This window comes from Furipterus horrens, unplaced genomic scaffold (genome assembly GCF_987537825.1).
Source record: "Furipterus horrens unplaced genomic scaffold, mFurHor1.1.pri manual_scaffold_10, whole genome shotgun sequence".
Taxonomy (NCBI): domain Eukaryota; kingdom Metazoa; phylum Chordata; class Mammalia; order Chiroptera; family Furipteridae; genus Furipterus; species Furipterus horrens.
Window position 1 is genome coordinate 73,660,307 of NW_028327180.1, and position 16,592 is coordinate 73,676,898.

Here is a 16,592-nt window from a genome sequence, read left to right on the forward strand (position 1 = left end):
CTCTCGCTGTCATAGCATTCTTATTTTTCATTGTGTGTTAGTTAACAATGGAATTATTAGAGTATATCAAAGTAAAGATAGATTTCATTAAAACTCATGTTCTCTGTGAAGTTTAATACATATTCTATAATAAATACGTAGAAAAGTTAAAAAACAAAAACGAGCAAAAAAATGTTAACAAGAATATAGAGAAATTGGGACACTCACTACATTGCTGATGGAAATGTAAAATGTTGTAGTGCTGAAGAAAACACCTTGGTAGTTTCTCAGAAAGTTAAACATAGAGTTATCATACGACCAAGCAATTCCAGTCCTAGGTATATACACAAGGGAACTAAAGAGATATGTTTGTGCAAAACCTGTACACAAATATTCATAGCATCATTATTCATAATAGCCAAAATGTGGAAATAACCTAAATGTCATCAAACAAAAATCAATCACAAAATGTGGTATATCCACAAAATGGAATATTATTCCAATAATACAACATGTAGAAACCTTGAAAATATGCTAAGTGAAATAAGCAAGGCACAAGACTATACTGTTACATTGTATGATTCCATTTATATAAAAATGTCCAGAGAGGCAAATCCAGAGAGAAAGTAGGTAATGGATTACCAGGGACATCAGGAAGCAGGGAATGGGAAATGACTGCTAATGAGTACAAGGTTTTATTTAGGGAGGATAAAAATGTTTTTAAAATAGACAGTGGAGCCCTGACCAGTATGGCTCAGTTGATTGGCTATCACTATAGAGCGAAATGCCGCTGGTTCAATTCCCAGTGGGGGCACATGGCTGGGTTGAAGGTACTGTCCCAGTCAGGGAGTCTGCGAGAGGCAGCCTATCAATGTTTCTCTCCCACATTGTTTCTCTCCCTCTTTCTCCCTCCCTTCCCCTCTCTCTATAAAGAAACAAACAAACAAACAAATAAACATGATGGTTGTTCAACTTTGTGAATTAAAAACCGAATTGTACACTTTAAAGAGTTTTATAATGTGTGAATAATATTTTAATTTTTAAAACTTTGGGAACTTGAATTTGAAAAATTTTCAGAATTTGTTAATTTCCTATTTTGATAAATATACTGTAATTATGTAAGATGTCTTTGTTGTTAGGGATGTACACTGAAGAATTTAAGGGTAAAAAGGCATAATGTATGCAACCTACTTTCAAATGATTCCAAAAATAAATTATTTTCTGTTTATGGAGAGAAAAAGAATGGGTCAAAATGACCAAAATTGGCAAATCTAGGTAAAGGGTATATGGGAAGAGTTCCTTGTACTATTCTTGCAACTTTCCAGTAAGTTTGAAACTGTATCAAAATAAAAACAAAGAGAATGTATCCAATATTATTGGACTATTGCCCCTTTTGGGATTTACTCTTTGAGGATAGTTTGTTTCACATTACTAAACTTAGCAATTATACAATTAAAAAAAAAAATCCTCAACCAAAGATATGCCTCTACTGATTTTGTAGAGAGAAAAGAAGAAAGAGAGAGGGAGAGGGAAAGAAACATTGATGGGTTGCCTTTGCATGCTCCCAGACTGGGGATTGAATCTGCAACCTAGGCATGTGCCCTGACCAGGAACTGGATCCACAACCCTCTGATGCACTGGACAATGTTCCAACCAACTGAGCCATCTGGCCAGGGCAGCAATTGTACAATTTTTAAAAGACAAAAATAAATGTAGAGATTTAAGCAGAAAATAAGTAAACATGTACAGGAAAAAAATCAACTAGAAGTTGATAAGAGTTGAAAGTTCTTTCAAAGTATATCACTCAAAAGTATCAACTGACATGGCCAGAACTTTACCTTCTGACTAAGATGTCATAAAATGCCTATGTAAAAACTTTTAAAATTTCTATATCATTAAAGAAAATACTGTAAGTTCATTTATCAAGGTTTAATACCATATAGATAATTTTTCTAAAACTCAACTCACCGCTAATCATATAAAGGACAAAAAGTATTCTTCGTAGCATTTAATCAATATATGAAGCATCATAATCAATTGCAAATAGTTAATATGAAGACAAATCAACAAGAAAATAAGGGTTATATTAACAGAAACATCTCCTCAGAGCACAGTATTCCATGTTAACTGGGTTCAATGGCTTCAAGGAAGACATCAGTAAGTGTTCAGTCTCTCCCTGTTACAGGTGCTTTTTAATATTTTGCCAATATTTTCATTTGTTAATATCTATTGTAATATTAACATATAATTATATATTATTTCATCACAATAGATATTAAATTGAACAGATTATTTGTACAGCCATGTTCACAGTAGCATATTCACATCAGTCAAAAGGTAGAAGCAATCCAAGTATCCATCAATGGATAAATGGATAGACAAAATGTATATACATACAGTGGGATAGTAATCAGCCTCTAAAAGAAATGAAATTTTGACACCTGTTTATAAGTATGAACCTTGAAGACATTATGCTAAGTGAAATAAGCCAGTCACAAAAATAGAAATACTGTATTATTTCACTTATTTGATGTACCTAGAGTAGTCAAATTCACAGAGAAAAAAGAGTAGGTATTGCGGTTGCTAGGAACTAGGGAAGGGAAGCTGGGTACTACTGTTGAATGGGTGCAGTTTCCATCTGGGAAGATGAAGAAGTTCTGGAGATGTCTGGTAGTGAAGGTTACACAACAATGTCAATGTACTTAATGCCACTGAACTGTATACTTTCAAATGGTAAATTATATCTTAACACAACAAAGAAAAACAAAAAAATGGTTAAATTGGTCATTTTTATGTGATATATATGTTACCACAATTAAAACAAAACACTTTGTTCTCAATCTGTCCTCATTACAAACTGTTAAACATATCAAACTTACCTTGGCAACTTCTTAGCAACTTAATAAACTGTTCTCAGGCTCAATTCTTTAGTTCTCAGGGCTAATCCCTGGGGTTCACTTAGACCTTCTCTTTCAAAACTGCACACTAATGCAGGTAAATCAAACCACTTTGATACAGTGGGATATGTACTTAAAAAAAAAACACAAAAAAAACACCCTTTCTACCACTGAAAACAGCATCCATTAAGGAAAAAAACAGAAAACTGAAGTGTGTGTAGTGGAGAAAGGACAAAATGTGCTCTTTCACAGAACAGTTGCTCAATTTCATCCTAGCAAATAAAAAAGAGCCTTATATACAACTTTACTTTCTTCCTGGTTTATGTAAAGTTGGCCAGAAGAAAAGTAAACCAGTCAATCATCCTAAGGCAAATGATTTTCATTCACAGGAACCATACACTGTCAGTAACTACCACTAGGATAGCATACAGGTTTTAATTTTTACAAATTACTTAGAATGTAACAATACTGCAAAACAAGTGTTTCCCATATTGGCAAAGTTGCAAATGTTGATGCAAGGTTGGATATATACCTTTCTTCATCAGTGGTTTTAATATTTCTAATTCTTTAAAAATGAATAATGACAAGGCCTGAACTTTTCAAGTAAGTTCAATTACAAAGCGACCTTAGAACAGTACTCCTTCTACGCTCAATAGTACACCTTTAATTTTTTCTTAATATATTGATCTATAGGGTAGTCACTAATTTCATTAAATATAAAACCTTTCCAACAAGGTCAACTATGGATTATATGCTAGTTTGAGATAGGCATTTCTTAGGCAACTAATTAATTCACTGGTACAATGTATCAGAAGAGAAACAGTAAGCAGGACAATCTAGCAAGTCGGATAACTAGAATGGGAGTCGGATGACCTATTTTTACTACAAATTAGTTGTGTGATCCTGGATAAGTCACGTAGCTCAATGGTTCCCAAACTTCTGAGGCTTTACCCAGGGTCCTGATAAGCTTCCAATTTGATATTTGTCAAATACAGGTATTTTAAATAATCATTTTGTAAGAGTAGGAAGGGGATTATCTCAAAATAGAAAACAAGTGAAAAAATAGCTCTATGAGAAATTCACTACATTGCCCTTACTTTTTTATTTAACTTGTGAAAGAGAAAGAGAGGGAGGGAGGGAAGGGGAGGAAAGGGAGAGAGACTGATTCATCATTCCACTTATCTATGCATTCCTTAGTTGATTCTTTTATGTGCCCCTGCAACCTTGGTAATCAGGAAGACGCTCTAACCAGTTGAGCTACCCAGCCAGCACCTCCTTACTTTTCTCATTTCACTTTATGATCTATGAAAACATCCACAGGGACTAAGCAAGCATATATTAAAGAAAAAGCATTTTGTAAGCGAAAACCTTGCCTATTTCTTAATCTGAGGAAGCTAAATAGTAGCATGGGTTCTGGATTCAGTACTGAATTCAAATCCTAGTTTTACCACTTACTAGCTGTGTAACATTTTAACCACTTTTTGTTTGTGTTTTGGATTCATCATTTCTCTGAGCCTACATTTATTTGTCTATAAAAATATAGATAATATACCTACCTCAAAGGGATGTTGAAACGATTAAATAAAATAATGAAAGTATCTAGTACGGTACAGGCTTATAATAAGCATTCAATAAATGGTAGCAGTTACCTAAAAATGAGATGAGATAGCATTATCACCAAGATTCTATAACTTTATAGACAAGCAACAGGAGAGGAAAATTATAAATAATAAGGTCAAGAAGATAGATATATTGAAACAGTTCACTTGCAGTAGGTCAAAAAAGAAAGAATTTATTTTATTTCTTACAACTTTGGTTCTGTAGGAAGGTAAATTTGGCAAAAAAAAAAAAAATTAGTAGACTCATTTCTTTTCTTTATACTTGCCAACTCAAGACTAATACTTTTAAAAAACTGCTTTGCTTTCTTTAAAGCAACATACTTTATTTATCTTATCTTCATCACTGGATCAGAAGGCCAGAACTGAAAGGGCATCTAGTACATCATCACTCTACTACCAGACAGGTTCAGAAAGGAATGTCCTTAAACTCCTCCCAAATGCTTCATTCTTAACATGTTTTATCACTTTGTTTAGATAAGAAGTCTAAGTCCTTCCCAAATTTACCATTTAAAAATCTCATATGGATAGTATGATATCTTTTGTGTAAGTGGGGAAAATAAAAATACATATTCGTATTTCGATAAAGAAAATATGAAAGAACATACAAGACATTAAAGGTGTAGAGGGCAAGATACTTGGGAGGAGGGGGTGACCTCAAGACTTTTAATTGTATTTGTCTTTATTTTACTTAAGACTTATAAACTATATGAATGTAATCACTTATTGAAATGTACTAAATAATAACTAAAAGAAAACCCCTACATACTTCAAGTTTCACAATAAGGTTTTCCTTTACCCATACCAGCCAACTGTTCTGACTGGTTATGTTATTCACATAACCGTACTCATTAAAACACATTATTTTATATGTAAAGTCTTCAGGCATGGTTGATACTCATGCTACATAACAAATCATTATAGTCAATAATATGCAACTTTTCCTTCAATAAACATTTCCATTGTCTCCAAAATTTGCTCACTAGAATACAAAGTTCCATATCCTATTTATAGAACAAAGCCCTTTCTACCTTAAAGAGAGTTCCCATAAAGGTGTTTTAGAAATTTACTTTGCTGAATAATAAATGGATTTAAAAAAATAATATAGTACTTTAAGTGAAAGTTCCCCCAAATGTTAAATTTACTTTAGAAAATTTACAGCATTAAAACTTTCAGTACCCTCTTTCAATATTTTTCTTATTCTGGTTATATGCTTAAGCCCTAAGATGCTATTAAAAGCAGTGACTCACCTTGTTTATCTGAAGTTTGAATATAGAGTATAGGATCATAAATATCCCTAAAGAAAATCAGAATGGAACGTCTGTATGGGCCTGTGTCTTCGACTCTGAAAGTGATTCTCAGAAGGAAAAAAACAATCCCTACACAGCTTTTGTTATAATTTGCTATATAATCTGCTATAAATTATTATATACAATGTATGCACTTGCCTCAAGGGGAAAAAAAAAAAACCTCATTATGATATAAAGCTATGATTTTTAAATAGATACCTGTCTTTTTACATGAGACTATATTTTAATTTTTAAAAAATCATACACACACACACACACACACACACACACACAGTGTATGCATACATTCTTATGACAGAAAAATTGAGTCATAAACCTCACCGAAGTCCTTTCTTTAGAAATTTTTTCTTTTAACTTGCTGAAAAGACTACAAATCTAAAATTAACATGTAAAAATTGGTTTTTAAAGAATTTTCAACCTGATCTCTATTCTGAACAATGGGTATATTTCAATAGAATCCATGCAAGTTCCGACTTCTGTTAGAGGCCTCTGACAGGTAAGGAACATTCTCATTATGTGTGAAGAAATACATAACACCTATTTACCCCAATATTTACAACAACAAGAACTAAAGAGTCCTTTGTATACCAAATGTATGACTTCAACTAATTCTAGAACAAATACACTAGGTCTCTATGTTTCTTACCCATTCCTCACCTAGACCATCTGGGGAATAAAACAAACTTCATTCTCAAACTACAAACAACTAATTATTTTGGGGGATGTCTAGATCTAAATACTTCATTCTAAAACATCTATGAAAGAAGAAAATAAAGATTTTAGTTTTATCATCAAATGCCAGTTTGGTGAGTTTTTTGAAGATTATTATTTATGGTCTTCACATTGAAATTCAAAGGCAATAATATGGGAGAAGATAGCTCATCTTGTCAGCCAGAAAAAAAAGCAAGAAATCTGCTTGGCCAAAATAGGTCATTTCACTTACAAGGGCATAGACTATATCCCACCACCTGTACTATACAGCAGTCACTAGATGCTCCAGGAATTTCTTCTCTATGTGATATGGGAGAAATAGAACATAACAAAATTTCCTTTCTCCACAGGTTAAGAAAGAATCTATATACACACTGAGCATCATCTTAGGCCAGTCTCCGTGTATCCTAGAAATCTCTACTTCAAAAAAGAGGTCTACATATACACTTAATACTTAAATCCTTTTTAGGCACAGAGAACAAGTAAACAGGAAACTAAGTAAGGAATTCTTCTATCATTAGCCTAAATAATTTCTATGATAAAAATCAAAACAAGACAAAAGATGTGGATTCTACTCATAGCTTTAACCACATGGTATGCAGACTCCAAATGAAATGCTGTGTGTGCAAGCCTCAGAGAAATGGTAGAAATGGTAAAAATGGTTATTTTAAAAGCTCATTTTCCAGATATAACACATGAGTCCAAAGAGTTAGATTTATGACTTTGGAGGCTCACTAGTACTCTACCTCTGAAGAAATTTAAGGAGACCAGTTATTATGTAAAAGCAAATGAGTGATCTTTTATCCCACCTATGATAATTATGTAAAAGTAGTCCAGAAAATCAAGGACATCATCTTCCCATCACTCTTAGACCAAAGCAAACCTTTTCAGTCTCTCATAAGTTTCAAAGAAAAACAGACTCTAGAGTCTAAAGATAGATACAAAGTATATGTGTTCTAGGATCACCTCTCATCAATTTTCATCAAAAATACAGACAATCAAGAGACTAGCTCTCTTAGAGCCCATACACTGTTTTTTTCCAAAGCAAATGTTGGGGTCAGAATGTGTATGAAGGTTTTAAACCTAAAGGAATCCCTGTTCAGAACTAGAATGTAAAACAGAGCACTAACTGTATTCTGCAACCCACAGATACAGTTTCTCCTATCCTTCTCAAATACAACAGCCAGGATAGTTGTACACACAGAGAAATCCTTGTACTTTAATACCAAGATCAGAGGTTAAAATAATTGGTCATAAGGGAAGAACTAGGCACCTTAGAACCCAAACAGAATACTCTGAGCACTTAGAACAATCGTCATCACAGTACAGTATTACATCCAAGTTATAGTCAAGAAAGGAAAAAGTACATATAGAAAATATCTCCTTTTCCCTAGAGCCCAAAAGATGATGCCTATTATCCTAGGTTGCTAAAAAGGCCCAGTATACACATAAGAGTTAAAAGAAGGACCTGATTAACTAACTCCCCTCATTTCAAAATATGTCGAGGGTGCCTCGCCTTCTCCAAGCCTTATATCTACAGAGTTCAGCTTTCCAGCTATTCAGTAGTTGTTCGGGAACTTCCTTTTCTTAACTTCACAAAAGGTCCCAGGTGCAAGACTCACGTGATTTTTCAGAGTAAAGGCAAGGAGATCCTCAACATTCACCTGTCTCAAACTAAAGACGGGAATTAAGAACACGACTTAAATACACAGGTGAGGAATAAGGCAAATAAGTGTCCAACCCCTCAACTTTGGGGAGAGGCATATAGTGGAAATGCTCTTTGAGCTAGCTAGCTCTGAACTCCCTGTCTCTTCTGACTCAGTCTCTCTCCTCTCTGTCTCGCTCTCTCAGTACCAAGGGCAGGGACTCTGGCAAGACCCCGCCCCCCCATCTCCAAAGCGGGGTGGGCGGGAGGTAGCCTGACGAGTCCTTGTTCCCGCGCGAAGCTTAGAGACCACTGTGGGTCTATGGATGGTGACGGGAACCGGTCCGGCTGGAGCCGCGGGCTGAAGAGTAAGCGGAGGGAGCACTAGGCCCGCACCATGCCATCGCCGCCTTGGAGAATGACTGCTGTCAGAGAATGACTCCGCCGGGGCAGCGGGAGGGTGACCCCCGCCCTGTACTGGCCCATAGGAGCTTTCATGCCCCACACTGTGTGAAAGGTGGGGGTCCTGGTGCCGTACCTCGGACACTTCGTCCTCGTCGCTGCCAGAGGCACCACCTCCACCCCCGGTCCTCAGCACAGCAGCCGCCAACTTGAAATCCAGCGCCGCGTCCCCTCCGCCGGCACCGCTGCCGCCTCCACCGACTCCTGGCGCAGGCCCGGGCTCTCCAAAGAGTCTCACGGTGCGGATCCCCAGCCCGACCCCTCCCGGCGGAGGCGGCTCCGAGGCCCCAGCTGGGGCGGATCGCGGAGCCACCGAGTCCAAGTCCTCCTCAAAGGAGGTGCCGCCGCCTCCGCCATCGGTCAGCATGATTCGCACGCGGAACCGGAGGCACTGCAGAGTCACTCGCGGCCACCGCCGCCCCTGATCCCGGGAACGAGAAGAGCAGCAGGAGGAAGAAGCGTCTCCTTTCCCCCGTCCCAGCAGCGCCACTAACTTCTCACTGCCTAACCTGCTGCCTCCCGCCCCCCACACTCGCCACTGGCTACAGCTCCAAAGCTGCCGCAGATCATTGGCCAAATAGACCCGTCACTCAGGCTCTCCGTCACGCGCCGCTCGCTGGCTCCGGGCCCCCAAGCTGCGTTGACCTGCGCAGGCCTAGGCTGTTGTGAACACCCGCCTTCTAGTCCCCGCGTGCTGACTTCCGGTCTTTTTCTACGTCTATTGGTCAAGTTCTCTGACTATCGCGTCACGACCTTAAAGTGGATTAGTTGGCCTTGTGGTCAGTCATAGGGACCCCTGACAGTGGAAGATTTCATTGGCGTCCTTAAATGCCGGTCACTTTGTCACAGGACGTCGCGTGGTACAATTGGTCATTAAGAGTACCATTCATCCCGCCCCCATCTGAGGTGACGGGAAAGGGTTGGGGAATTTCCACTTCTGATAAAAAGGACGGCTGAGGTGAGAACCAGCAAGAATCGGTGAGATTTGAAATAGAATTCACCGGGCGCTCGGAGGCTTCTAAGTCAAGTATGCAAAAGACGCGGAGGTAACGCCGCTCCCACCTGTCGCTCTGCCAGGCACTGAGACTGCGGCCGGAGGTTTCCTGCACCGGGATTGGAGGAAGAAACAATCAGTCTCAGCTAGACTCCGCCTTCCCGCCCGGCCCTGGTTGGAGGAGTGTTGCGTCAGTCACTAGAGCGGTCGCCCCTCTGGGACAGGTGAGGGTGCCCAAACTATTTCCTCAGGCTCTTTGGGACTGAGTAAGGGGGCAACGAGAGGCGTGGGACAGGGCCCGTCCTGCTATGTGCCTCTCGCCTTTCCGAACACAGCCCAGTGCGAGGATTTCAGGGGACTGGTGGGGCTGCTGGGATGGGCTCCCGGAGGACTTTCCGCCCTCCCGCGTGCAGTGACGCGGCTGGGCGCGGCAGTTCTACAACCTGCGGGCGGGATCGCCCCGCGGGGCCGCGTTCTCTTCTTGCAGAAGGCTGCGGGCCTGAGAGCTGGACAGCGCCATGCCTCAGTACTGGGAACTGTCCCACGAAGGAGTGGGGGGGTGGGGGGAGGGGGCTGCACCCAGCGAGCGGAACCAGACCGCGGGACTGAAGGCAGTGGTTAAAAAATAGTGCGTGATCTGGAGCAATTTCAAGTTCTGGTGCCACCACTTATTTGCTGTGTAACCTTTGGGCGTTTGTTTAATCTCAGTGACTTTCAGTTCGTTCATCTGTAAAATGCGAGTCATATTGGTACTTCCCTCTTTAAGTTGTTGCTGTTATGAATAAATTAGATAATAACATAGGGCTCTTAGCATAGTGCCAAACTTACAATAAAAACTTATTTTTGTTAGATACTCTTCGGTTCACCTGCCCCTGGGTCCTGCCAGCCAAACTGATTCTTGTCAGATCTCTGTGATGAAGTAGAAAGCTAGCTAAGGGGGTCCCTTTGTCCTCTTAAGGAACTCGACCTCTGTCTCCTTTGTCAGTAAAGAGGGGTTTAAAAATGCTCATGCTCCAACTAATCCTATGATCAGAGATCACAAGAAAGGCCCTTGGTGAAGTGTATGGCAGATGTCCTTTGACCCGGAAAATGTCCGTATGATTTTTAGCCAACAGAGGCTGGCTAAAAGCAAACGATTTGGCATTGTCTCCTCTTTTGCAACTTTAACAAAGGGCTTTGTACATCTTGATTGTGCAATATTTAATATTTACCTCTCTGAACTGGAATCTGAAAATTCTGTAAAGAATATAATGGTTTTTTGAAATGACTTTAAAAATGGATTCTGCCTAACGTTTATTTAAAGAGTATTTTGAAGATTGTGAAAATTTCTTTGGTTTGGTACTTGCTTATATTGGCATTTCACGTTTAAAAAAGCAGCAGTGTTCTGTGAGCAGAACATGTAGGGTAAATGGTCTTTCTAAATAATAAATTGTAGAAAATGGAAAAAAATTTTGTATCTTCTATAGAAAACTATTTTGATGTAAATGCCAGGTACATACTGGCTGATGTTAGAATTTGTGGTACTTAATTAGCCCATATCCTCAGTGCTGTTTAAATTTTCAAGGCCTGTGTGACTAGGTCACAGCCCAAACTAATAACACCAACAAAAGAAAGCCAGCTCTGCCCATCCCACTTCAAAGCTGGATTATCCAGAATTGGTAAGGATACATCCTTAGGCAAAAACAGGTATTGACTAGTGCAGCATTACAAAGGAACTACTTGTCATTCCTACTACTAATACAAAAATAATTTCTGATGCAACTCCCTAAACAAACTCATTAAATTCTTTAAACAAATGTAATGAATCTCAAGGACAAAGGAAATTTGGGTATAGAAATTTTTTCCCAGAATATGTAAAATACTCCTGTACTCAGTGCCTAGCAACTAACCTTGAGGATAGCCAGGAAAATATGATTGAGCAATAATCTTTTTTTTCTCTTGGACATTTACCTAAGACACTTACCGTCAGTAGTTTGATAGTAAATATGGGAGTTAGGAACTCCCAGTCTCCTAGATTTGGTGACTGCTATATAAGCTCTGTATTAAAAATGATTTAATTTTTCATATATACCACATTCATGTGGTTTTATAAATGTAAAAGTAATTCATAAATATATAAAATAACACAATATATTCAGTGTAAAATACCAATAAACTATTAGTGTGATTTGGTGGGTAACCTTAGTTTTGATATGTTGTATCTTAAGATGATATTTACTAGTAAAATAAAAGGTGATACATGGACTTTTCAAATGCTGAATAAGTTGTAGAGAGCAAAAATTCTTTTTAAAAGTATATTTGTTAGAAATGAGCATTAGAATAAATGTATTCCCATAGGAAATGAGTGGGAATATTTATTAAGGTATTGCAATGTGTTTCAAAATACTCTTCTGACCATCTTTCAGAAAGGGAAGGAAAAGGAAAAAGGGGACACTTTTAAAACTTCTAAGGTAACAAAAGACTTCATTCCGCATAAGAAACATGAGATTGGCAAACTAAATTGCACATATACGGACTTTAGTTAAAAGTAGATCTTTCACTGCAATCTGAATTTCCTCAAGACATTTAATTTCTGTATGTCAGTCTATCTCAGTTCATTCCAATATATAAGGAAAGTAGATTAAGTAAGCCAACAGATTTGTTACACTAGGATGTTACATCATTTAACCCTTATAATAATAATATAAAGATTTCACCCACTTTGTAGATGAGGAAATTGAAACTCCTTCGTTTTTGACTGGTTCTTTTTTATGGTTTCTCTGTCCTTTTTTGTGCTCTTGAAGTTCTCACTAAGTTTCTTGAGCATGCTTATAACCATTGTTTTGTACTCTGTATCTGGAAGTTTGACTCCATTTCATTTAGTTCTTTTTCTGGACCTTTATCCTATTGTTTTCATTTGGGACCTATTTTTTGTCTCTGCATTTTGCTGCTTCCCTATGTTTGTTTCTATGTATTTAGTAGACCTGCTATGTCTCCTGGATTGGTAGAGTGGCCTTGTGTAGTAGGTGTCCTGTAGGGCCTAGTGGCATAGCCTCCCCAGTCACTCAAGCTGGGCACGATGTGCCAGTGTGCCCCTGTGTGAACTGTGTGCACTGTCCTGTTGTAGTTGAGCCTTGATTGCTGTTGGCGTCCCTGGGAGGGAGTAACTCCCAGGCTGATTGGCTGCAAGGACCCGCTGCAACTACAGAAGAGGAGCTGCTATGCAGGAGTTGACCCTATGGAACAGGACTTGCTTCAGTAGGGCTTTGGTGTTCCTGAGTCCACCCCTTGAGTGTGTCACTTATGAAGGTGATAGAGTTGTAATCCGGCACGGTCTGAGGCTGTCTATCATAGGCACTGGGGCGTCCGGGGAGGTGCAAGGTCAGCCACTGCTGGTGCCCTGACTGGGGACCCCTAGCATGAGCTACAGAGCGATTTGCAGATGGCTGCTACTTGTACTGGGCTTGGAGGTGCCCAGAAGAGGCCAAGCTGTGAACCAACGCCTGCTGCTGCTAATACTGGGCCTGGGTCACTTAGCAAGATGTATGGGGCTTGCTGAGGCCAGATGCTGCTTGTTTATGAAGTTTTAGGAAAGTCTGAAGCATGAGGCAAGAGAGGTCAATTGTATGAAAAAGCCACTGGAAATGGTTTGGGTGGGCCTGCAAGTTGGGTGCAGCAGATCTCAGGAAATTACCAAGGTGGGGCAAACATGTGTGAGCTATCTTGATGGAGACTCACATATGGTGCCTGCTGACTGACTCCATGGGTTGGAGGGGTCTCAGAAGAGGAACAATGGCCTTTGCCAGCATTTTTGTCTGGCAGAAAGCTTCCCGCTTCAGCTCTTGCCCTGATGCCAATCAGTTCCAACCCAGTGTGTCCCTGCTTTCTTTCAAGCTGCTGCCCTGGCACTGGAGCTCAGAGTGACTGAGTCCAAGTAAGTTCATGGACAGGTCCTTTAGGAGGAACTGCCTGGGACTCCAGAAGCCCTCTGTCTCACTCAGCCACAAATCCCACTGGTTTTCACATCGAGAAGTTATGGAGACTTCTTTTCCTGTCACTGGAACCCTGGGCTGAGGGGCCTAGTGTGGAGCTGGGGGGACCTTTGTAGCTGAGGTATCCCACCTGATTTTTAACCACCACAAATGGGTGTGGGACCAGCCTGTTCTGCTTCTCTATCTCTCCAACCAGTCTTGATGTGGCTTCTTTAAATCCCTAGCTAGATTTCGGGTGGTTCTGAATGATGGTTGTTCTGTAATTTAGTTGTAAATTTGATGTGGTTGTGGAAGGATTTGCATACCTCGTTTTACCTACACCACCATCTTGACTGGAAGTCCAGTTTTGCAATTTTTTAAATCTGTTCATTCAGTCAGTATTTATTCAATTCCTGCTATGTGCATAGCACTGTGCCAAGAGCTTTAGAGAAAATGTAAAAGAAACAGAATATTTTATGTATTTCCTTTCAATTACATTGATGAATGTACTTATTGACTGATGATCAGATGGAAAGAATGCACGTGGAATAATAGAGAACACCTTTAAACAACAAATTAACTCTTACAGTTTTGAGTACATGTGAAGTAGAAGAGAAATCAAAATGGAGTGAATGTGTTTTAGAAAAATCTTTGATTATGATCATTTTGAGCTAGGAGACTGACTGAGGGAAATAGAGGAGATAAAGCATTCCAAATGGAAAGGAATGTTAGGAATGATGACAGAATTGAGGATCTTCAGATTGCGTTGTTAGGATGATAAAAAGACAAACTTGGTTAATGCAGAGAAATTGCAAAGGAGAGTGAATGAATTTACATAAATATTGAAGACTGGACTGAAGACTTTCAGTTTGGTTCAATAGAACACTCACCATAGATCTTGAAGAGCAAAGTTACAAAGATAAAAATCGTTAAAAGAAGATTACATTTTTTCGTTGTTTTGGCTGTGTTGTGTGAGTTGGGTAGGAACAAGGAGATACTGTAGTCTAGGAAACAAGCTGTCTTGATGTTGCATTTAGTCCAGTTGTGAGGTAATGAAGGTCTGGATCAGAAGAGTGGCTATCAGAACCCAGAAAAAGGGACTGTCAACACGCATAAAGAATCGGAATGATTTGGTGCCTGATTACATGTGGGGAACAAAGGAGTATAAGAACAAAAATTATTCCAGATAAATCAAATACAAATACAGACTTTGTGAAGAGAAATGTGACTTTATAAATCAAGATCATTTTTCTTTAAATTTTTATTTCCACCTATTCGAATGGCTAAAATCCAAATAAACAACAATACCAATTGCTGGCAAGATGCAAAGCAACAGGAATTCTCTCATTGCTGATGAGAATGCAAAATGGTGCAGCCACTTTGGAAGAGAGTTTGGGAATTTCTTACAATGCTAAACATAGTCTTACTATACAACCCACAATTGCACTCCTAGGTATTTAACCCCTGATTTGAAAACTTATGGTCACATAAAATTGTGCATGTGAATGTTTATAGCAGCTCTATTCTTAATAGCCAAAACCTGGAAGCAACCAAGAGGCTCTTCAATAGGTGAATAGATAGATTGTGTTGTAGCCGTACAATGGAATATTATTTAATAATAAAAATAAATGAATAATTAAGCCATGCAAAAGCATAGATGAATTTAATTTTTTTAATTAAATTTATTGGGGTGACATTGGTTAATAACACTTTTAAGTATAATTTTTTTCTTATTGTCTTGTTTTATTTTTTTAAATTATATTTTATTGATTACATTGTTACAGTAGTTCCAATACTTTTCCCCTTTGCTCCCCTCTGCCTAGTAACCCCTTCCCTCCAGTAATCCCACCCCCCTTTGTTCATGTCCATGGGTCATGCATGTAAGTTCTTTGGCTTCACCCTTTCCTATATTATTCTTAACTTACCCCTGTCTATTTCGTACCAACCGATTATGCTTCTTAGTCCCTGCACCATTTCCCTATTTCTCCCCCTCCCCTAACTCAGCTGATAATCCTCCATATGGTCCCCGTACTTATGATTCTGTTCCTATTCTGGTTTGCTTAGTTGAATTTTGTTTTCATTTTTTAGATTCAGTTGTTGATAGTTGTGAGTTTGTTGTCATTTTAGTGTTCATAGTTTTGATCTTCTCTTAAGTAAGTCCCTTTGACATTTCATATAATAATGGCTTGGTGATGATGGACTCCTTTAGCTTCACCTTGTCTGGGAAGCACTTCATCTGCCCTTCCATTCCAAATGATAGCTTTGCTGGATAGAGTAATCCTGGTTGCAGGTTGCCTTTCATCACATTGAATACTGCTTGCCAGTCCCTTCCTGCCTGCAAAGTGTCCTCCGAGAAATCAGCTGATAGTCCTATAGGCACCCCCCTGTAGGCAACTCTCTGCCTCTCTCTTGCTGCCCCCGGGACTCTGTCTTTATCTTTAACCTTTGGCATCTCAATCATGATGCATCCTGGTGTGGTCCCCTCTGGGTCCAGCTGGCCCGGGACCCTCCGTGCATCCCAGACCTGTATGTCCATCTCCTTCACCAAATTTGGGAATTTTCCCTTATTTTTTTTTAATTCTTGCTTCCTCATTCTGCACTGGTTGACTGTTTTTTTCTTCCTTATGTTCCAAATCATTGATTTGAATTCTGGTTTTCTTCTCTTCACCATTGGTTTTGTGTCGATTTTCCTTCATTTCACTTAGCATAGCCTTCACTTCTTCCCTTATGCGTTTGCTGTTCTCAAGCATATCTGTCAAGCCTGTGAGCATCTTTATCACCAGTGTTTTGAATTCTGTGTCTGTTAGGTTGTCTATCTCCTCATCTGTTAGGTTGGCTATCTCCTCGTCGCTTAGTTCTCCCACTGGAACCTTGATCCGTTCCCTCTTTTAACCATACTTCTCTGTCTCCTCATTCTGACAGGCTCCTGTGTTTGTTTGCCTCCACGTCCCAGGTAGAGCTCTCGCTCCTGTTAGGTTGTAAGGGGCAGACAGAGCCTTAGAGATTCGTCAGTACAGGGCGACCTGTT

The 16,592-nt window shown here is 39.3% G+C and overlaps 1 protein-coding gene and 1 long non-coding RNA gene across 7 annotated transcripts in view; one reads left to right on the plus strand and one right to left on the minus strand.

The window, feature by feature from the left end:
- ANKHD1 (ankyrin repeat and KH domain containing 1) overlaps nt 1-9,120 on the minus strand; it is a 108,290-nt gene extending 99,170 nt beyond the window's left edge. For both annotated transcript variants that reach the window (XM_090288172.1, XM_090288171.1), the window contains exon 1: nt 8,697-9,120. In XM_090288172.1, the coding sequence (XP_090144298.1) occupies nt 8,697-8,987 (291 nt within the window). In that variant the 5' untranslated portion in view covers nt 8,988-9,120. The remainder of the gene's footprint in view (nt 1-8,696) is intronic.
- Nucleotides 9,121-9,497: 377 nt separating this feature from the next.
- The window catches only part of LOC150000683 (uncharacterized), a 41,013-nt gene continuing 33,918 nt past the window's right edge, over nt 9,498-16,592 (plus strand). For 4 of the 5 annotated variants that reach the window (XR_016513297.1, XR_016513298.1, XR_016513301.1 and 1 more), the window contains exon 1: nt 9,498-9,838. This is a non-coding gene — a long non-coding RNA (uncharacterized LOC150000683). The remainder of the gene's footprint in view (nt 9,839-16,592) is intronic. The other variant, XR_016513299.1, reaches the window with a different exon arrangement.